Source organism: Sardina pilchardus, chromosome 19 (genome assembly GCF_963854185.1).
Source record: "Sardina pilchardus chromosome 19, fSarPil1.1, whole genome shotgun sequence".
NCBI lineage: Eukaryota > Metazoa > Chordata > Actinopteri > Clupeiformes > Clupeidae > Sardina > Sardina pilchardus.
In genome coordinates, this window is record NC_085012.1 from 11,401,434 (window position 1) to 11,418,933 (window position 17,500).

The 17,500-nt window shown below is 47.8% G+C and overlaps 1 protein-coding gene across 8 annotated transcripts in view; it reads right to left on the reverse strand.

Moving 5' to 3' along the window:
• The window catches only part of ptprma (protein tyrosine phosphatase receptor type Ma), a 206,421-nt gene that overhangs the window by 83,951 nt on the left and 104,970 nt on the right, over positions 1-17,500 (reverse strand). For all 8 annotated transcript variants that reach the window (XM_062521014.1, XM_062521011.1, XM_062521013.1 and 5 more), the window contains exons 8-9: positions 3,818-4,126; positions 2,485-2,594 (exon numbers count right to left, since the gene is read on the reverse strand). In XM_062521014.1, coding sequence (XP_062376998.1) covers positions 2,485-2,594; positions 3,818-4,126 — 419 coding nt within the window. The remainder of the gene's footprint in view (positions 1-2,484; positions 2,595-3,817; positions 4,127-17,500) is intronic.

Consider the following 17,500-nt stretch of genomic DNA (forward strand, 5'->3'; position numbering starts at 1 on the left):
GCCCTCCAATGCAATTCCATTCTAATTCCAATTAACAGCACACAAAGGGGAGTCTGGAGAGTGACGCCAGTCAGGGCCCTCAGGTGTGAAGCACTTCCACCCCCCCCCCTCCCCGGCCCATCCCTCCATACCATAATAACCCCCACCCCACCCCATTCATTTTCATCTCAGTCTTGCATCTAGAGGATTTCACATGGCAAGCTGGTATCAGCCGTTATCATTCTGGAAAAACCCAGCTCTTGGTTGAGGAGAGCACATCAAGTTAAACACGCAAAGTAAGAAATACTGTACAACGGCTCCGACAAGTCTTTTATATAAAGTGGTAACTATCAACTGCAACTCAGTCTCATCATTTCACAACATTCATTTGCAATGATCTGAAAGTGGAAGAGGAAAAAGTTTCTTGCATGAAGAGGTTATCGTCTCTCCTTGAAGATGTCAACTTGTAGAAAATTGTGAGTCAACAGTTTTTGTGTTAGTTTTTACTCACTACTTCTTGTATGGGTCTATTTAGCACGCATAAAGATGAAACAAGAGACAGGTGTGATTTTGTATCCGCATCAAAGGTGTAATTAAACAAGCAGTTCACACAGCTTTCTCACACAGCACAACAACAGCTGAAGATCAAGGCCTGCTTTAAGAGGATGCCTTACACAGTCCTGAGCATATGGCAGGGTAATATCTACTTTGCTTTTCAGCATATATGTAAACGTGTCTGATGTGTACGTCTGGTGTGTGTGTGTGTGTGCGTGTGTGTGTGTGTGTGTGTGTGTTTCCTTTTTAGGGGGTGGGAATGGGCACCAGAAAACCTAATGAAAGAGGCAGAAAATAAAAAAGCAAATCTGTTCCATGGACGGCACCTGAGGTACTCACATAACTTCATCACACACACACACACACACACACACACACACACACCTGTTCGCGAACCCCTCGGAGGAAGCTGAAAGCGAGGCAGGAACAAAGGCTGTTTGGGAGCAAAAAGGTCCTTCAAAGGCCTGAACAGTGCCCGGGGCATTTGCATAATGCTACGGTGCGGGAAAAAAAATAATAAACGCTGGTTAGTCAATCAGCCACTAATGAGAGCGAAACTCTTTGATTTGTTCCCCTTTTTTGCCTTTTAAAATGCGGCGGATCATAATCCTGACACCCTGTCGCAGGGGGAGGAGATGACAGAGTGTAATTTCATAATGGTGGTATGTGACAGCTTAATTGCTGATTTTTCCCCTCCTCCAAATGAAGTTCTGCTACAATGGTTCTTTGACTGCACACGCGTGCACATGCGTGCACACACAGACACACACACACACACACACACACACACACACACACACACACACACACACACACACACACACAGAGTTTGTGCAACGCATTGTGCAGATTTCGGTGCAGTCCGCAACCTTACATGCAAATGAGTCACTTTCATCAACAGAGAGGTTTTTTTTGTTGTTGCGTTTGAATTTGAAGTGCTCAGTGAGGTCTAGCGCGACCTCAGAAAACGGTGACTTTTTGTTGGGTCGAGTTGTGGCAAAAAAAAAATAATAATATTCCCACTTTTGATGTTGTTGATCTTTGGAGGACTGAGAGCGGCTTTGCAGAGCGACGCGCATGACTGTACTTGCAAAAGCAATGCCCGCATTCCGACACTGAAACGTGTCTGTGACCACGATGCTCAGGCATGTCTTTAAGTGGCTATACTGAGCAGCGCGGAAACAGCTTCACGCTCAAACCAAACACACAAATACACCAGTGAGGTACGGTTTCCAAGTTCATTCAACGGTGGAACTTTTTTTTACCTGCCCACGCCCCCATCCCCACCCCCGCCCCCACCCCCCCTCACCCCTTTTCTAACTGCAGGGGGATAGACCTGAGACAGATTTCGGGCCTCGTCTGGAACATTCCTGCCGTTAAACACAGAGGATGTCAGCCTAGCACCGTAGCCCCCCCATGAAGTCTCTTTTACCCAGAGTAACTTTGGGAATGTCAGAGCTGTCATCGCATGAATCCACGGTGCATTGTGAGGCCATGCTGCTGTAGAAAGCGCACATCCACGTGCACGCGCTGCTGTTCACCGTCTCTGTAATTGTCGCCGAGGATGATGAGGAAATGTTTTAATATGCCGTGATATATAATAATATATTTCCTCGCGATTCTGTCCCAGGCCACATGCTCTGCCTTTTGTTCTTTGTGCAGGATTAGCGCTATCTGCCTGCCTCAGCCCCTGTAATAGATTGTGTTAACAAGCCTCACTGCATTCAGGGCTTAAGGTTATTAGGGTTAGATTTATTAGTCAATTAAGAGCCCCGGGTGAATGAAAGATGGCGCCGCTCCGTCCTCGCCCCGAGATGGAAGATGGATGGGCTGCGCTGGGCCGTGTGGTGGCCAAGCGGAGAAACACGCCCCAATTCCAACAACGCCCCATCCCCCCCCCCCCCCCCCCACACACACACAACTCTCTCATCGCAGTGCCACCGTGCGTACCTCGTACTGCTTGATAATTCCGTATGTCTGCACGGGCTCCTGCCATTTGAGGTTGATCTTCTCCTCATAAGTGCTTCCGTGGATGGACTCCAGGGGTACAGGACCAGGCACTGAAAGAAAGCAAGTGGGCAAATAAATACCAGAAACATGGCATATACAGCAGCGTGTGTGTGTGTGTGTGTGTGTGTGTGTTTAGCAGGCAGCTGATCGCGTCTATATTGATCCTCAGCCACATCCCTAGACAAACCTTTCCCTTTCCGCGGAATCGATATTCCCATAAAATGGAATGGGAGAACAAACAACATCTTGTGTTTTGCGCATCATGTTCAGAACGCGGTTTTGAATTCACCGCAAGATGCAATAACTGACTGTACTTCCCCACCAGGTCAAAGGGGAGGACTAAGCCAGCGCAGCTCCTGCTTCGGCTGGGGGAAAACAAAGTCTGTTTTCATGTCAGCCTTGGCCAGTGCCGACACCGAACTGCCTCTATTTAAACCATTTTGATGAAGGTTACCAGAGGCCATTATGAAAACATGGTTTGTTTTTTCCTCATCCAGTTACAGAACTCAGTGGAGGTGAATTCCTACCCGACATCATTTCGGCAGAGCTTCGTATCCCACACAAAATAAACGGACGCGTTCAAGGACAGTGTTCCAATGGTTGACGGCAAAAAACATACTATTAAGAAGAAAACAGTCTTTCACTTTGACAGTCAAAGGAAGAGGGCCAAATGTTTTAAGCAGTCTATCAATCAGCGAAACTGTCTGAACGTCAAGAGAAATCATCGTAGAAACACTCCCGTTTATTTGAAATACAAAAGAGAAGTTGAACTGAAATGGCTCTATCGCGCTTAACTTGGGAATCCAAATTAAATAAATAAACACTGTGTAAAGATAGATTAGAACCACTTCATATCTGAATAGGAGATATCGTAGATAGCTGTAAAATAACTAACAATGGTAGATCTTAGAGAGGTGAAGTTCAAGGTGACAGTGGCCGAGGGCCATTGTAACTACATAATAAGATGCTATTCAGAATAACACACAAACTTGACTGTTTTAAGTCCTAGTCTGAAAATGCATGCAACAAAGGGGCAGAATATTCAACGAAACTCAACATAATCAACACAGCTACAGTAACATTGAATACAATAAGGAGCAATGATTAGAACTCTGCCTTGCATGTGTCTAGTGTGTGTGTGTGTGTGTGTGTGTGTGTGTGTGTGTGTGTGTGTGTCTGTCTGTGTGTGTGTGTGTGTGTGTGTGTGTGTGTGTGTGTGTGTGCATGTGTGTGTTTATCACTTGAGCTGAACACAATAAACGGCACCACCCACCATCCTCATCGGTGAGCACCCCCATCTCCTCGCTCTCCTTGACCCCCTCGCGGTTGTGCAGCACCAGCCGGACGCTGACGTTGGTGTAGGGCGAGAGGTTGCGGATGGTGTGCTGCGGGGTGGTGCTGAGGGTGTCATAGCACAGCTCCTCGCGCGTCTCCTCCTTGCCCGTCGCCTGGTACCGGTACTGCACGGTCAGGTTGTAGCTGTGGCAGCGCGTCACGTTGTAGCCGAAGGGCTCCCAGCGGAGCGTGATCTGCCTGGACTTGATGTCCACCACCTGCAGCTTGCGCGGCCCGTGCATGGGATCTGAAAGAGAGAGAGAGAGAGAGAGAGAGGGGGATGCACGCATGAAAAGAAATGTTTCAAATAGCAAATGCACACAGGTGTCAAACAATATCAATACCGAAGATTCAACAGCATCCCGGCAGATTTTTAAAAAATGCTCGGCTGTCTTATTCCATCAAACCATGTTATGAGAAAGTGCTTCTAAGTATGATAACTTTTACTACTCCCTGAGTCTTCTACGAACCCAGCAACTGCATTCTGCTCCTTTTCTCTTTTCCACCCACCTCTCCTGCTACGCTGTTATCCAGGAGGCAGAACTCATCCACCCCTACACTGACTGTGAATTGTGATGGGCCGAGCGCTGATCCATGGAGAACACCCTGAAGCCCGCGCCGCTGCCCAAGGCTCCCTCCCTTTCACGTCTAATCAGGGAGCCATGTTGCCTCCTCTGTCTGCACTCTCCGATCTCCCCTTGGGGATGCACAGGCAACCCAGGCACACTGTAATAGGATCAATTTCCATTCCCGGGTTCAATTCACAGTCCATTTCTCAGGAGTTTGGCCCCTCAACCGCTACAGTGTTCAGCTGACCCCTTGTTCATTCGCATGCACCTATTGGCTGGGACTGAAGAGAGGAATTGCAGACATGCAATTTGATGTGTCAGTTCTTTAGCTGGCGCTAAGTGGCAACCTAAACCACTCGAGTCTCATCTCAGGGTTGGTTTTCCCCCATCTAAGGCGGGATGGGAACGACAGATACAAGAGACAGCATTGGAAATAGTAAAAAAGAAAAAAGAAAGAAAGAAATGAAAGAAAAAAAAGGACAAAACAGTGAACTTCTATGGTATCTTCTAAACCAGTGTGTATTTGAGATGAAGGGAAAGCAACACTGAAACATTCATTTCCTTTTTTCCTCATTTTGGGGTTCCTAGCCGGTCTTTTTTAATCAACGAGTCTCTGAATGGATGATTCTCTGGGTTTGTGTCTGTATCTGCGGATCCGCCCGTTAAGTGTGTCTTTATCTTTATTCCGAGCACGAGGGACAGCAGATTAAAACAAAGGGCTGGAAACACCCTTTAATCATCAAGCCTGTAATGAAGCTCCCTTGGTTTGAACTCAACAGAAAAACGGATGATAAGTGTGCTGTGAGCAGTGCTCAGATTAATGCAATCGGTCACAAGGAAACTAAATCAAAGTGTTCATCTGCATACGGACGCTCATAGTTGACCACAGTAAATTCAGGTCACTTTGAGAAAAACAGATCCGGTTTAATGCAGGAGCAATCTATGTAGTTAGAAAGAGAGCTCACTGAGCCAAATAAGATGCTGAGGTTAAAAAATGACCATTCACATCAGTAGAGTATCTCTGTTGTTTCCACATGATACTCAGGTATGGTATAATGTGATGGATGACTTGTACAGCTGAATCAATTCATTTTATCCACAGGTTCTCCCTCAACATGTTACAGTAGGAACCATTGATGATAATCTATATATTTGACATAAAGGAAGACCTAAAAATAGACCGAAATGAGAAAATATACTGTATATCCATGCCAACCATCTGATACCCTTGGAAAAGATGAACCTATTATCCATGACACCCGCAATTTCTGAACTGACAAAGTGTACGAGAAATATTTTAATATTTGGAACTGAAGATGTATCACTCAGAGCACAATAACCAATGCCAATTTGAAGTGCCCAGGTAGATCTTTTCTTCGGCACACGACATTGAAAAAGGAAAGCAATTTCCCTTTACACAAAAGACCTATTTCAACCATCACAACTTGGAGAGGACACACGTTTCGAGACGGCTATAAGGGCATCCTTGGGGTTTGTGATTGTTTCTATCACAACAATCGCCACGGTGAAAGAGTGTGGGGAGGCCATGGAGCAGGTGCGCTCAGCAGAAACGCCAACAATGTCTCTTTTTGTTCTCGCAGCCTTTGATGGCGCTCCAAAGAGACTGTTGATACTGTCAAGCCAACCATCGAGAACCGCACTCCGGAGTGATGACAGTGGAGTCTAAGGTCCAGGATGCAGTTGGCAGGCACAGGGAGATATAAAGTGTGTGATGTGTACGTGTGTGTGTGTGTGAGTCCCTCTGTGTGTGTGTGTGTGTGTGTGTGTGTGTGTGTGTGTGTGTGTGAGTCACTCTGTGTGTGTGTGTGTGTGTGTGTGTGTGTATGTGTTTGGTGGAGGGAAGATGGTTGGCACACTGATGCAAGATAAATGTCCACTTATTCAATATTCAAGCTGTAACTGCACAAATCCACAAGGGACAGAGACCAAGAACAATGTCAAATCTGTACAATGTATTTATGTACAAACTATGCAGACCAATGAAAACCTCTCTCATTGATAATGTACCAAGCTCTGCATAATTCTCAGAAAGAAAAGGAAATAAACATTACACACTAATCCATTTCATTCCCACCTATTACAGGTAATATCATTCCTACCATTTAACACATATACTGTACTATATCTCCTCAGAGCAGTATACAGTGCCATCGGCACCCTTCCACATCTTATTCAAAAGGAAAACAGTGCTGCTCGGACTATGGAATGTCTCTGTCATATTTTTTGACTGTAATAGTTGCCCTGACAAACTGGGAGTGCAGCAAGACTCAAGCCTTGGACTTCTGACAGCACACTCATCCACAGATGGAGTCTAATCGGTTGTCACCGACTAAAGATATTTAACGTCAGACCCCCGTGTAGAGCCACCCACCCACCCACACACACACACACACACCCACACACACCTACACACCCACACACGCACTCACGCACACCCACCCACCCACACACACACACACACACACACACACACACCTACACACCTACACACACACACACACGCACACACACACGCACACACACACAAACACACACACCTACACACCCACACACACACAAACACACACACACACACACACACGCACACACACACACACTCACGCACACGCACACGCACACGCACACGCACACGCACACGCACACGCACACGCACACGCACGGTGCTCTTAGCAACAGACCTGAGTGCTCCCAGTCTCTTTTGTGTGTTGACTGCTCAATTTTACCCTAATTGACACTTCCCTGTAATGCTAGACCATTTGCTAGACCTTTTTTGTTTTTTTTATCAGGATTCCCCTCCCTTGCCTCAGCATTCCCTATCTCGTTCCATGCTCAGCACGTTTAAGAAGTGTGTGTGTGTGTGTGTGTGTGTGTGTTGGGGGGGGGGAGGGGGGGGGGGGCAGCAGACAGCCCTAGTTATGCTTGTGGATAAGCCTGAACGGATGTAAAAGTGTCAGCCATAATGGTGCTTTTTACAAGCCACATTTTCAAATGCAATGATGCCACGGGTCTCTGAATGAGACGTCGCACAGAAAGAGCAAGAGAGCGAGCGAGGAGAGCAAATGGCCTCAAGGGGGATGGGGGGTGCCGCCAGGGCGACTGAAGAACGGCTCGTGAGTACCTGAAACGCCAGACGCTTCAAAGGCGACAATCATGGCAAGAAGGCGCAGAGACCTGGGGGGAGGGGTGGAGATGGTGGACACGGGACAATTACCCTGCAGGACATGAAAGAGCGGATCTCGGGAAGACAAGGCCTCAGACACAAAGTGAACTTGTTTAACAGTCTAGACGCCCAACTTAAGGTCTTCAATTGAGTGCTCAGTCAGACTGGAGAATGCACCACGCCATCTAATTTATCTTGTTTGCTGTCGCAAAAAGAAAGTTGTTGTCCATTTGGATGTCCATTGGAGTCATGCTGCACTACTAGCAAAACTGTATATCTCGTTTGATTCCCATTTCTGTAACCTTGGAGGTTAACGTCATAGAGCTCCTGACCGTCCTAACACAGACTGAGCTTTCTTCGTGACACAATGACATATGACATACTATTGTAAAGGACTAGCAAAAAAAAATATGAAAAAAATAGTTAAAAAAACGAAGACGATCATAAATCATTTCCGCATGAACATACGTGACCCCATTAGTTCCTCATCAAATCAATAGAGGAACACTTCCCGACAAACCCCACATGTTTAAACTGCCTGCACAGCTCACAGCACCTGGGGCACTGTTGTGGCTTTGGGGGCACTTTGACCTTCAAAGGCTGTGACCTTCAAGCCGTGAGGTAAACTGCTGAGAGAGGACAAGGTCGCTGGCTATTTGCATTGAAAATATGATTTTTCTTTTTTTAATCACTGCTTAAGAGGTGACACTGAACTAGTGTTTAAGTTAATGTAGGCCCATGCATAATTGGAGAGCAATTAGGCGGTCAAACTGCAGTCAATCACGACTCATTCATTCACTGTGACTAATCAAAAGCTGAAACAGGTGTTTAGACACACACTATTTTTTTTTTATTATTATTCTGTTGAGATATTCAAAGATTTTCGCTTCAGCTGAGACCAAGCGAGGGGAGTACAGTACAGTAAATGTTATTATTCCGGCAGCGGAGCACGGGGAAGGGGACGGCAGACTCAGCGCACCCTCCGTCTACTTCCTGTCATTTCAGGTGGATGCAGCGCAACCTACAACCGTGACAGTCTACGTCAGCTGACCTTCTGATATCCACCTGCACCGCCCCCCACACACACACACACACACTCCCCTTTCCCTTGATATCATCTCCGCTCCCAGTTCTCCAGCGTTCCATTCTCTGCCCCCACCCCCCCTGAGGAACCGTTTGCCCTTCAAACTTCACGGGCCCCTGATCCAGCTGTCGGTCCGGATACCTGGATTTCATTTTTAACGCATCGATTTTCCGACCTCTCCCTGCCCACCGTAATTGATGGTGAGAAAGTGAAAAGACTGTTAACAATCTATTGATTAGCTCGAGCTGGGCGGTGAGGTAGGTCTGTCTGTGTGTGTGTGTGTGTGTGTGTGTGTGTGTGTGTGTGTGTGTGTGTGTGTGTGAGTGAGTGTGTGTGTGTGGGGGGGGGGGGAGGGCAGGGAAAGAGAGAGAGAGACGGAAAAAAAAACTCGAAGAGAGAGGGGTAAAACTCCAGCAGACAAATCACTGTTTATTTACACAGATTATCTGTTGCTGGAAGTAATGTGAGGCGTAGGAGGGTGGTGGGGGGGGGGGGGGGGAGTTAAAGGTTTGCCTCTATCAGCGGCAGAGAGAGTGTGAGGCACAGATAACGCAGAAAGGCCAGCATAGGGTAGAAAGTCGCCGCTCGCCACCGGTCTATAAACAAATAACCCCCCAGTGGACTGCAGGCCCAGAGATAAGGCACAAAACTTCTTCATTGCAGGCAATCAAAGGCGGCGCGGCAGGGATAGCTGCTGGGTCATGATACTGTCACACACATGCATGCTCACACACACACACACACACACACACACACACATACACACAGCCATAAATGGCAAGAGATTATGGCAAACGATTAAGCAGTTATCGAGAGAGGTCTGATTTAACCAGCATTGGGAATATGTCTGGCCATTAATGTGTGTGGGTGCACGCGCACACGCATGTGTGTGTGTGTGTGAGTGTGAGTGTGAGTGTGAGTGTGAGTGTGAGTGTGAGTGTGAGTGTGTGTGTGTGTGTGTGTGTGGCTGTGTGTGTGTCAGCATGAGTCAGACTGCCCCCATGCTGTACACAAGGATGCCTTTTATCACCAGGGAGTGCTCCGGATTACCAGAAGCATCAAGAGTGCCATCTCAGGGATTACAAGGGACACTCCTCCCTGTGTGTGAGACGGCTGAATTCACCTGAGCGACTGATCGCCCAAATCTCACACTGACTCGCAAAAAGCACATCTGAAGGATATCACAATCGGCATAAAAGATGGAATAATGTATAATTTGATAAGCCGAAAGTTTGTTCATAACTCGTTCGTATCTCAATCTCTCTCCCAAACAAGTCAAAACAGGCTCTTGGATGAAACACAATGAGATCAGTGGATACGGGAGAAACAGCACAATCAGATGGCTTTCTTCTCAGGTTTTACATGTGCTTATCTCTTGCAGACAATACACACAGACACAAACACAAACACACACAAACACACACACACACACACACACACACACACACACACACACACACACACACACACACACACACGCATACACGTACACACACACGCATACAGACATGCGCAAACACACCCCAGCGGGTGTCAGAAGGCAGGTTTGTGTTTGCGGAACTATCTGCAGGGTCTCGGTGGGTAAACAGTGCCCGTGCTAAAAGCGCATCGTCTTGCTGCCTGGCTGCCTGACAGGAATCACACACACACACACACACACACACACACACACACACACACACACACACACACGTCTCTCTGGAGGCGACGCATACACACACCGACGGACATGTACACAGGCCCGGAGAGTGACAGGAAAGGAGATTGAGGAAGGGAGGGAGAGAGCGAGGGAAAGAGAAAGAGATAAGGAGGATAGATATGGGGAGAAGGGGCAGAGGGAAGAAGAGGGAGAGAGAGATGTGAGGAAGAGAGAGGGAGGGAGGGAGAGAGAGGGAGAAAGAGAACGTCAGGGGCAGGAAGGGTATGGTAAAGATAAAAAAAACTAAGAAATGGAAGGAAGGGAGGTGCAGAAAGAGAGATAGATAGACACAGAGAGAGACAGAGAGAGGATAGAGAGAGGGGAGAGAGAGATAGACAGAGACAGAGAGAGAGGGTAAAGAGATAGAGAGAGGGAGAGAGAGAGGGGGAAGAGAGAGAGAGGGTAAAGAGATATATAGAGAGAGAGGATAGAGAGAGGGTAAAGAGAGAGAGAGAGAGGATAGAGAGAGGGGAAAGAGAGAGCACATCTGTGCAGTGCAGAGGAGAATCACATGCTTAGCTGAGGGTGGCATAGGGAACAGAAGGGGCCTGGACCGTGAGGGCTAATGATGTTGTGTACTGGTCGCACCGCTGTGTGTTGGTGTCACTGTGTGTGGTGTGTGTGTGGTGTCGCTAAGTGTGGTGTGTGTGTGGTGTCGTGGTGTGTGTGTGGTGTCACTGTGTGTGGTGTGTGTGTGGTGTCACTAAGTGTGGTGTGTGACACTGGCACATTTTTAACTTCTATTCATAGTTTCTGTAGTTACTTATGTGTGTGTGTGTGTGTGTGTGTGTGTGTGTGTGTGTGTGTGTGTGTGTGTGTGTGTGTATGGGGCATCCCAACCTCTGTATGAACTGTGCCTCAATATGCTCCTAAACATGATGAGTGTTCTCAAAGAGGCAGTTAGGCTTCAACAGTGAACACAAGTACAAGCATGTCGAGTGATGAAAGGGGGTTCAATCAGAGAGTCTTGACAGGACGTACTGTACGCCTGGTGTGTCGGACCACCCTCACAGTCACAGTTACCCCCGGCTACGGGGTCAAAGGTGAAGGTCGATTCTAAGGAGAAGATGAATGTCCCTCATTACCCATAATCCCTGGCAGAGGGGGTCTTTCTTTGCATTGATGCCCACGATAAATTCTAGCCAGAGCCGGAGGAGAGAGGCACCATTTATTTCCCCCCTTTACCTCTAACAGGAATGGGAAGGTGGACACTCGGATGACATATAATGGCTTTTAGCCTTTGCACAAGATGGATGTGACAAGATCCTAATAAGCCCAAGACGGGTGTGTGTGTCTGTGTGTGTGTGTGTGTGTGTGTGTGTGTGTGTGTGTGTGTGTGTGTGTGTGTGTGTGTGAGTGGCAGTGCTGGAGGCATCTAGGAGACTAGACAAGAAGAATCGGTGGTCACAACAGGGTTATGTGTGTGTGTATGTGTGTGTGTGTGTGTGTGTGTGTGTGTGGGAGTGTGGGTGTCGGTGTTTGGGTGTGTGTATGTATGGGTATGGGTGTGTGAATGTATGGGTATGTGGGTGAGTATATGTGTGTGTGTGTGTGTGTGTGTGTGTGTGTGTGTGTGTGTGTGTGTGTGTGTGTGTGTGTGTATGTGTGTGTGTGTGTGTGTGTGTGTGTGTGTGTGTGTGTGTATGTGTGTGTGTGTGTGTGTGTGTGTGTGTGTGGGTGGCTGGTCCCCTATCACACACACACACACACACAAATCATTGCCATTCTCTCACTGTATCCAGATTACCACCGAGCCTGTCGACTCGCCATCGTGCTCAAATCATTCTAATTTGACATTTAGATGTCAACTATTAACGGCCACCGAGGCTTGACATTTAAGACACGTTCCCTGTTATTACCGCCACGTTCCTGCCGTTCGTTTTCCTGCGCAGACGCTAATGGACCGTAACCTTTTTCGTTGTCGTCAAAAATCAGATAGGCGCCATTGTCCGTCGCAAAAAAACACGGGGCCGGGGAAGAAGTCGAAAGGACAGTGTCGCCATTGTCGCCTCGAGAGAAAAAAAAACGACAGCCTTGCGAGTCGATGTGGGTAGGAAGGAGAACAGCGGCTTCGCTCGTGCGGCGGCACGTTCGGCACGGTAGCGGTAGCCGCAAGCGGGCTAAGAGAGGGCCGCGGCCGATGCTCTCAGCATGCATGAGCAGAAGAAAGGTATTAGTCCCAGATGAGGGGGAACAAATCGGCTATGACTTCAGCCTCTTATTCTTTTCTTTTTTTCTTTCGTTGACGGGAGGGAGAAGGAGATGGGGGGGGGCAGAGCAAGGTGGGGGGCAGAGTGAGAACATGAGGGGAGAGACAGCGTGGGAGGAGGAGGATGAGAAGGTGAATGCCAGTGAGAAAGGGAGAGAGAGACAGATAGATAGAGAGAGAGAGAGAGAGAGAGAGAAAGCTTTGGGAGGGGAGAGGGTATGATTGAGGAGGAGAGAGATTGATGTCTCGTCATCCACCTCAGCGACTGAAACAAGTTGCAGAGCACTACCCTCAACATCAATTGCCTGGATTGTCTTGGGTGAAGTTCTGCTTGAGAGTGGAAATGCTCGAATTCACTTCAAGAACATCACCTCGAAAACAAACCCGGGAAGGGACAAGTACCACAAAACAAAAGATGCTCTTTTTTTTTTTGGCCCGGATTATTCTCAAAAAATTGCTTTTTCGATGTACTGTGTACAGAAATCCTATCACCTCTTAGTAATCAGTTTCAATGCGCTGACAGGGGGAGAGAAAATATGCCATGTACAAAGGCATTGGTACTCAGTACGCATTTGTGTTATAAGAGTTCACGGGGAACACTTTGTCATGAGCAATATGCTCACTATTCCAAATGGGGGAAAAAAAATTGCTGCACTTGACGCCCGATTTTCTAACCGCTCAAGTGCATATACAGTACAGTGTATTGTAAAATGCACTGCATAGGAAAACCGCCACAACATGCAATCGCTCCGTTTGTCCACTAACAAGTGACAGATTAGCATGGTGGTGCGCTCGCACACATGTGGCAACTGCCAGTAAAAAATGAAACGAAAACGTCTCATGGTGAGGTGGCTACCGCCAGTTATCACTCTGGCCAGTGCAGGGAAGAGCTTTCGAATATAAAGAAGTATATAAAAAATACAACGATAAAAAAACACAAAAAAAAACCCACGACAAGTTCTTTTCTTTTCTGCGTTTTATATTTAACACGGGAGACTTGACTGACACCAGTATGATTTTACTGTCACTTTGCGCTGTCATTATATGATTCACTCTACTGTCTGTCTGTGTGTGTGTGTGTGTGTGTGTGTGTGTGTTTGTGTGACAGAGCATGAGAGACAGAGAAGACCTAGAGAGAGAGAGAGAGAGAGATAGAGAGAGAGAACGCACAAAAGTGACAGCGACAGACACCACCACACCCTTCTTGCCTTTAATATCCCACGGAATAAGAAAAGTGTATTTCTGTGATATCAACACAGCCATCTGCGTAATGACACGGCTTTCATCCTTATCAAAGCCCCTTTTCAGAGCAGGGGGAAGTGGCACAATGATGACAACCCAACAATCAAAACTCAATTACGTTCCCAGAGTGCTCCACCAGACAATGGTCCCTGCGCCCCACAAAGACGGGGCTCTTCCGCTGCCATGGAGAGGAAATAAAAATACAAGACCCCCCCCCCCCCCCCCCTCCTCCAAAGAGAAAAAACACCCTCAGTTTCCACATCCCATTCATTCAATCCCTGCTGATCCCCCCCTCCACACACAGTCAGAGATGTCCAGGAAAGGGCCACATCTGCCACTAGGAGCTCTCAACACCCTCATGTTTTTGTTTGCCCCCCCCCCCCCATGCCCACCCCCACCCCTCACGATTCCGCTCATCTTGCCCGTCTGGCAAAGCTGGCACCCCTTCATCTGTTCACGACCAGCATGGCGCGCGAGCTGTCAATCACAGCGCCATCCGTGTCAGAGCAGACGCTTTAGCTACTGTGGGCGGCGAAGCGTACGTTGTTTCCACACCTACGGACACGGACACACACACACACACACACAGACACACACACACACACACACACACACTGTACTGTACGTCTTTAGCATTATCATTCCAGTGCTGGAGAGATGAGCAGTCTCTGAGGCTCCACACACACACTCACACACACACAAACACACACACACACACACACACACACACACACACACACACACACACACACACACACACACACACACACACACACACACACACACACACGCCAGTGTCCTCCTGAGAATGTGCTTATGCAGGCCCTCATCTAATATTGATGGCGTCATTACATGAAAGATAAAACATGCAGATAGCAACAGAACAAAGAGGTGGGGAAAGTGTCACACAACAGAGACCACGCTTAGCCATTCATCTCCGTCTAGAATATTAATCTGTTCAGTCAGAAGAGTTTTATTTCCCTCCTTCTGTATCCCCACCACCCAAAGACACATTTTTATATATACCGTAATTTCCCGACTAGTTAGTCGCGGCTTATACATTGATTTTGCTAAATGTCTTCCGCTATGAGGTTAATACAGGGGGGCAGTTAATATGGTGTTAATATGGTTTTGTTTCTTTTAACTTGCATAAAACACTGTCCTGCGGCTTATACACAATGTATATATTATAAGGACTTTGTCTCTTTTTCTCCACTAACATATCTGTTTCCGTCAAAACACAGTTGACTCTGCTGCCGTTTCTTTTCCCCGTGTGTTCGAGACGTGTCAGCTTCGCTTAGTTTCTGACGGAAGCCCCTCACACTGGAGGCGTCTGGGCGGACAAGACAGGGCATGTTCCAAATCAGCGGAAATAAGGGAGAAAATGAAGGTCAGGGAACAGACTCAAGAGGGTGACCAGGGGGCTGACCTCTGGTTCAACCTGACAGGGGCCGGACGGAGAAACAAGCCTTTTCCGAGAGGCTCAGGGGACCACCCTTCAAGCGCGCGCTCACGCGCACGCACACACACACACACACACACACACACACACACACACACACACACACACACACACACACACACACACACACACACACACACACACACACACACACACACACACTCACATACTGTGTTTGTCTTCCTCTGCGGGCATAAATGACCTGTTGTCATGGCAAAGGCATGCGTTTTTTTCCCCTTTTCCCTCTCTTCTCCCTCTGACTAGGCTTGATGACGACGACGTGTGCTGAAGGACATCAAGTGGCGTGTCAGCAGGCGCCTACGCCGTTAACCGATTGTGGACACATTGTTGTGTCATGAGCACCTAACGGACAGCGCCACGGGGACCGATGACTGATAGGCCGGCCCGGGATTGGACGACGGTGGCCGGTGGTGGTCCGCTGGGGGGAGGGAATAAGGGCATTCCAAGCCGACGGGGAGAGGGAGAGAGAGAGAGAGAGAGAGAGAGAGAGAGAGAGAGAGAGAGGGTGCTGGGGAAAATGAGTTCTGTCCTTAAAGCCTAACAGTCTCCCAGCAGGCAGGGCTGCAGGACAAGGGGGGGATTCTTAAAGACCTTGCCAAGATCGTCAGAGCCAGCGGGCAAATTCGGCTCTCGGTTGGGTGTGAGTTAGTAAACAATAGATGTTCACTTGTAGCAACACAAGGGGCTGAAGTGGGAAAAAAACCTCCACTCAAGGCCACCATACCAGAACAGATACACACAGGTGAACATGAACACACACTCACACACACAGGCACACTCACGCAGACACACACACACACACACACACACACACACACACACACACACACACACACACACACACACACACACACACACACACACACATACACACGCACACACTCACACACACATCTATTTATACCAGCACACATCATATACTAAAAGAATTCTGGTGGCATTCCGGTGCAGAAACGGAGAGTGTGCCGGTTGTGGGAACAATCATATTGGCACGCAGGAGTGATTTGTGACCGACTCCATGTCACATGCACTCAACGGCCACCCTTCAGAAGTCCGACATTCCGACAGCATTCCCACCCTGATCTGATTACACGCGACGGCAGCTATGACTGGCGCACGTACGACCCGCACAACACACGAGGTTATGTGAGAGACTTACACATCTTTAATCCATCAGCTCATCCTGTGGGAAAGACCACTCGATCGGTCAGAGATAGCTCATTTAAGACAGAAGTTTATGACTAGACAAACACAGGTAAAAGTGTTCAATTGATTGTGCTGTAGGTAGGGGGATTTCCCACGGTGGCAGTCAAAAGCATGGTACCTTTTCCTCCCGGGAACTGTAAAGCCTGTGTTCCTCGACACCTCATTGATGTGGTGGTACAGGTGAATCATTTACAATGTAGATAAGGGCCAATTTTAAAACACAGGCTCTGAACCAGACTTTTCAATTGAGAGGCGACGGTTTATGCCTGTAGAGGCAAACCCTCTGTGTGTTTAGGGCCGTATACACAAAACAGAGCACAACGCAAACACCCCACCCCTCCCCAATTTGGGTAGCGATGCACGTTCACCGCCTCAATTACTCCTCCTGTATAGATCAGCGGGGGCCTGGGGCAGACGCTGCGGATAGGAAAGGGATGGAGAGAGGTGGAGAAGGGGAGAGCAATGGCCTACTTCACTGATAACAGACAGGTTTATTTTATTTACCACACTCCTCCTCATGCATAATAAATTGCAGCAATCCATTAAAATGGCGGGGGCTCCTAACAGCTAAAATGGGAGGCTTTTTATTTATTTATTTATTTTAGCCCCTGCCTACATATCCCTTGCATTATGCTACAGCTGTATCCCTCTCCACCATTACCCAAGTCATTACTCCTCTAACACACACAGAGAGAGAGAGAGAATGAGAGAGAGAGAGAGATAGAGAGAGAGAGAGAGAGAAAGCCATGTAGTGTGGATAGACTAACTAACAAGCCTGTAAAAAGCCCACCTCACTTATACATTACATCCTGTGCCACTGAGTCTTTGCCCATGACTGATATTGCCACCACGTTATCGAATGAATGCATTTTGGGGCTTAGAATGTGAATAATGCAAGTGTCTGCCGACTGAGGCAATGTGAGGAGAATTAGCACTAATAAAGGCCAT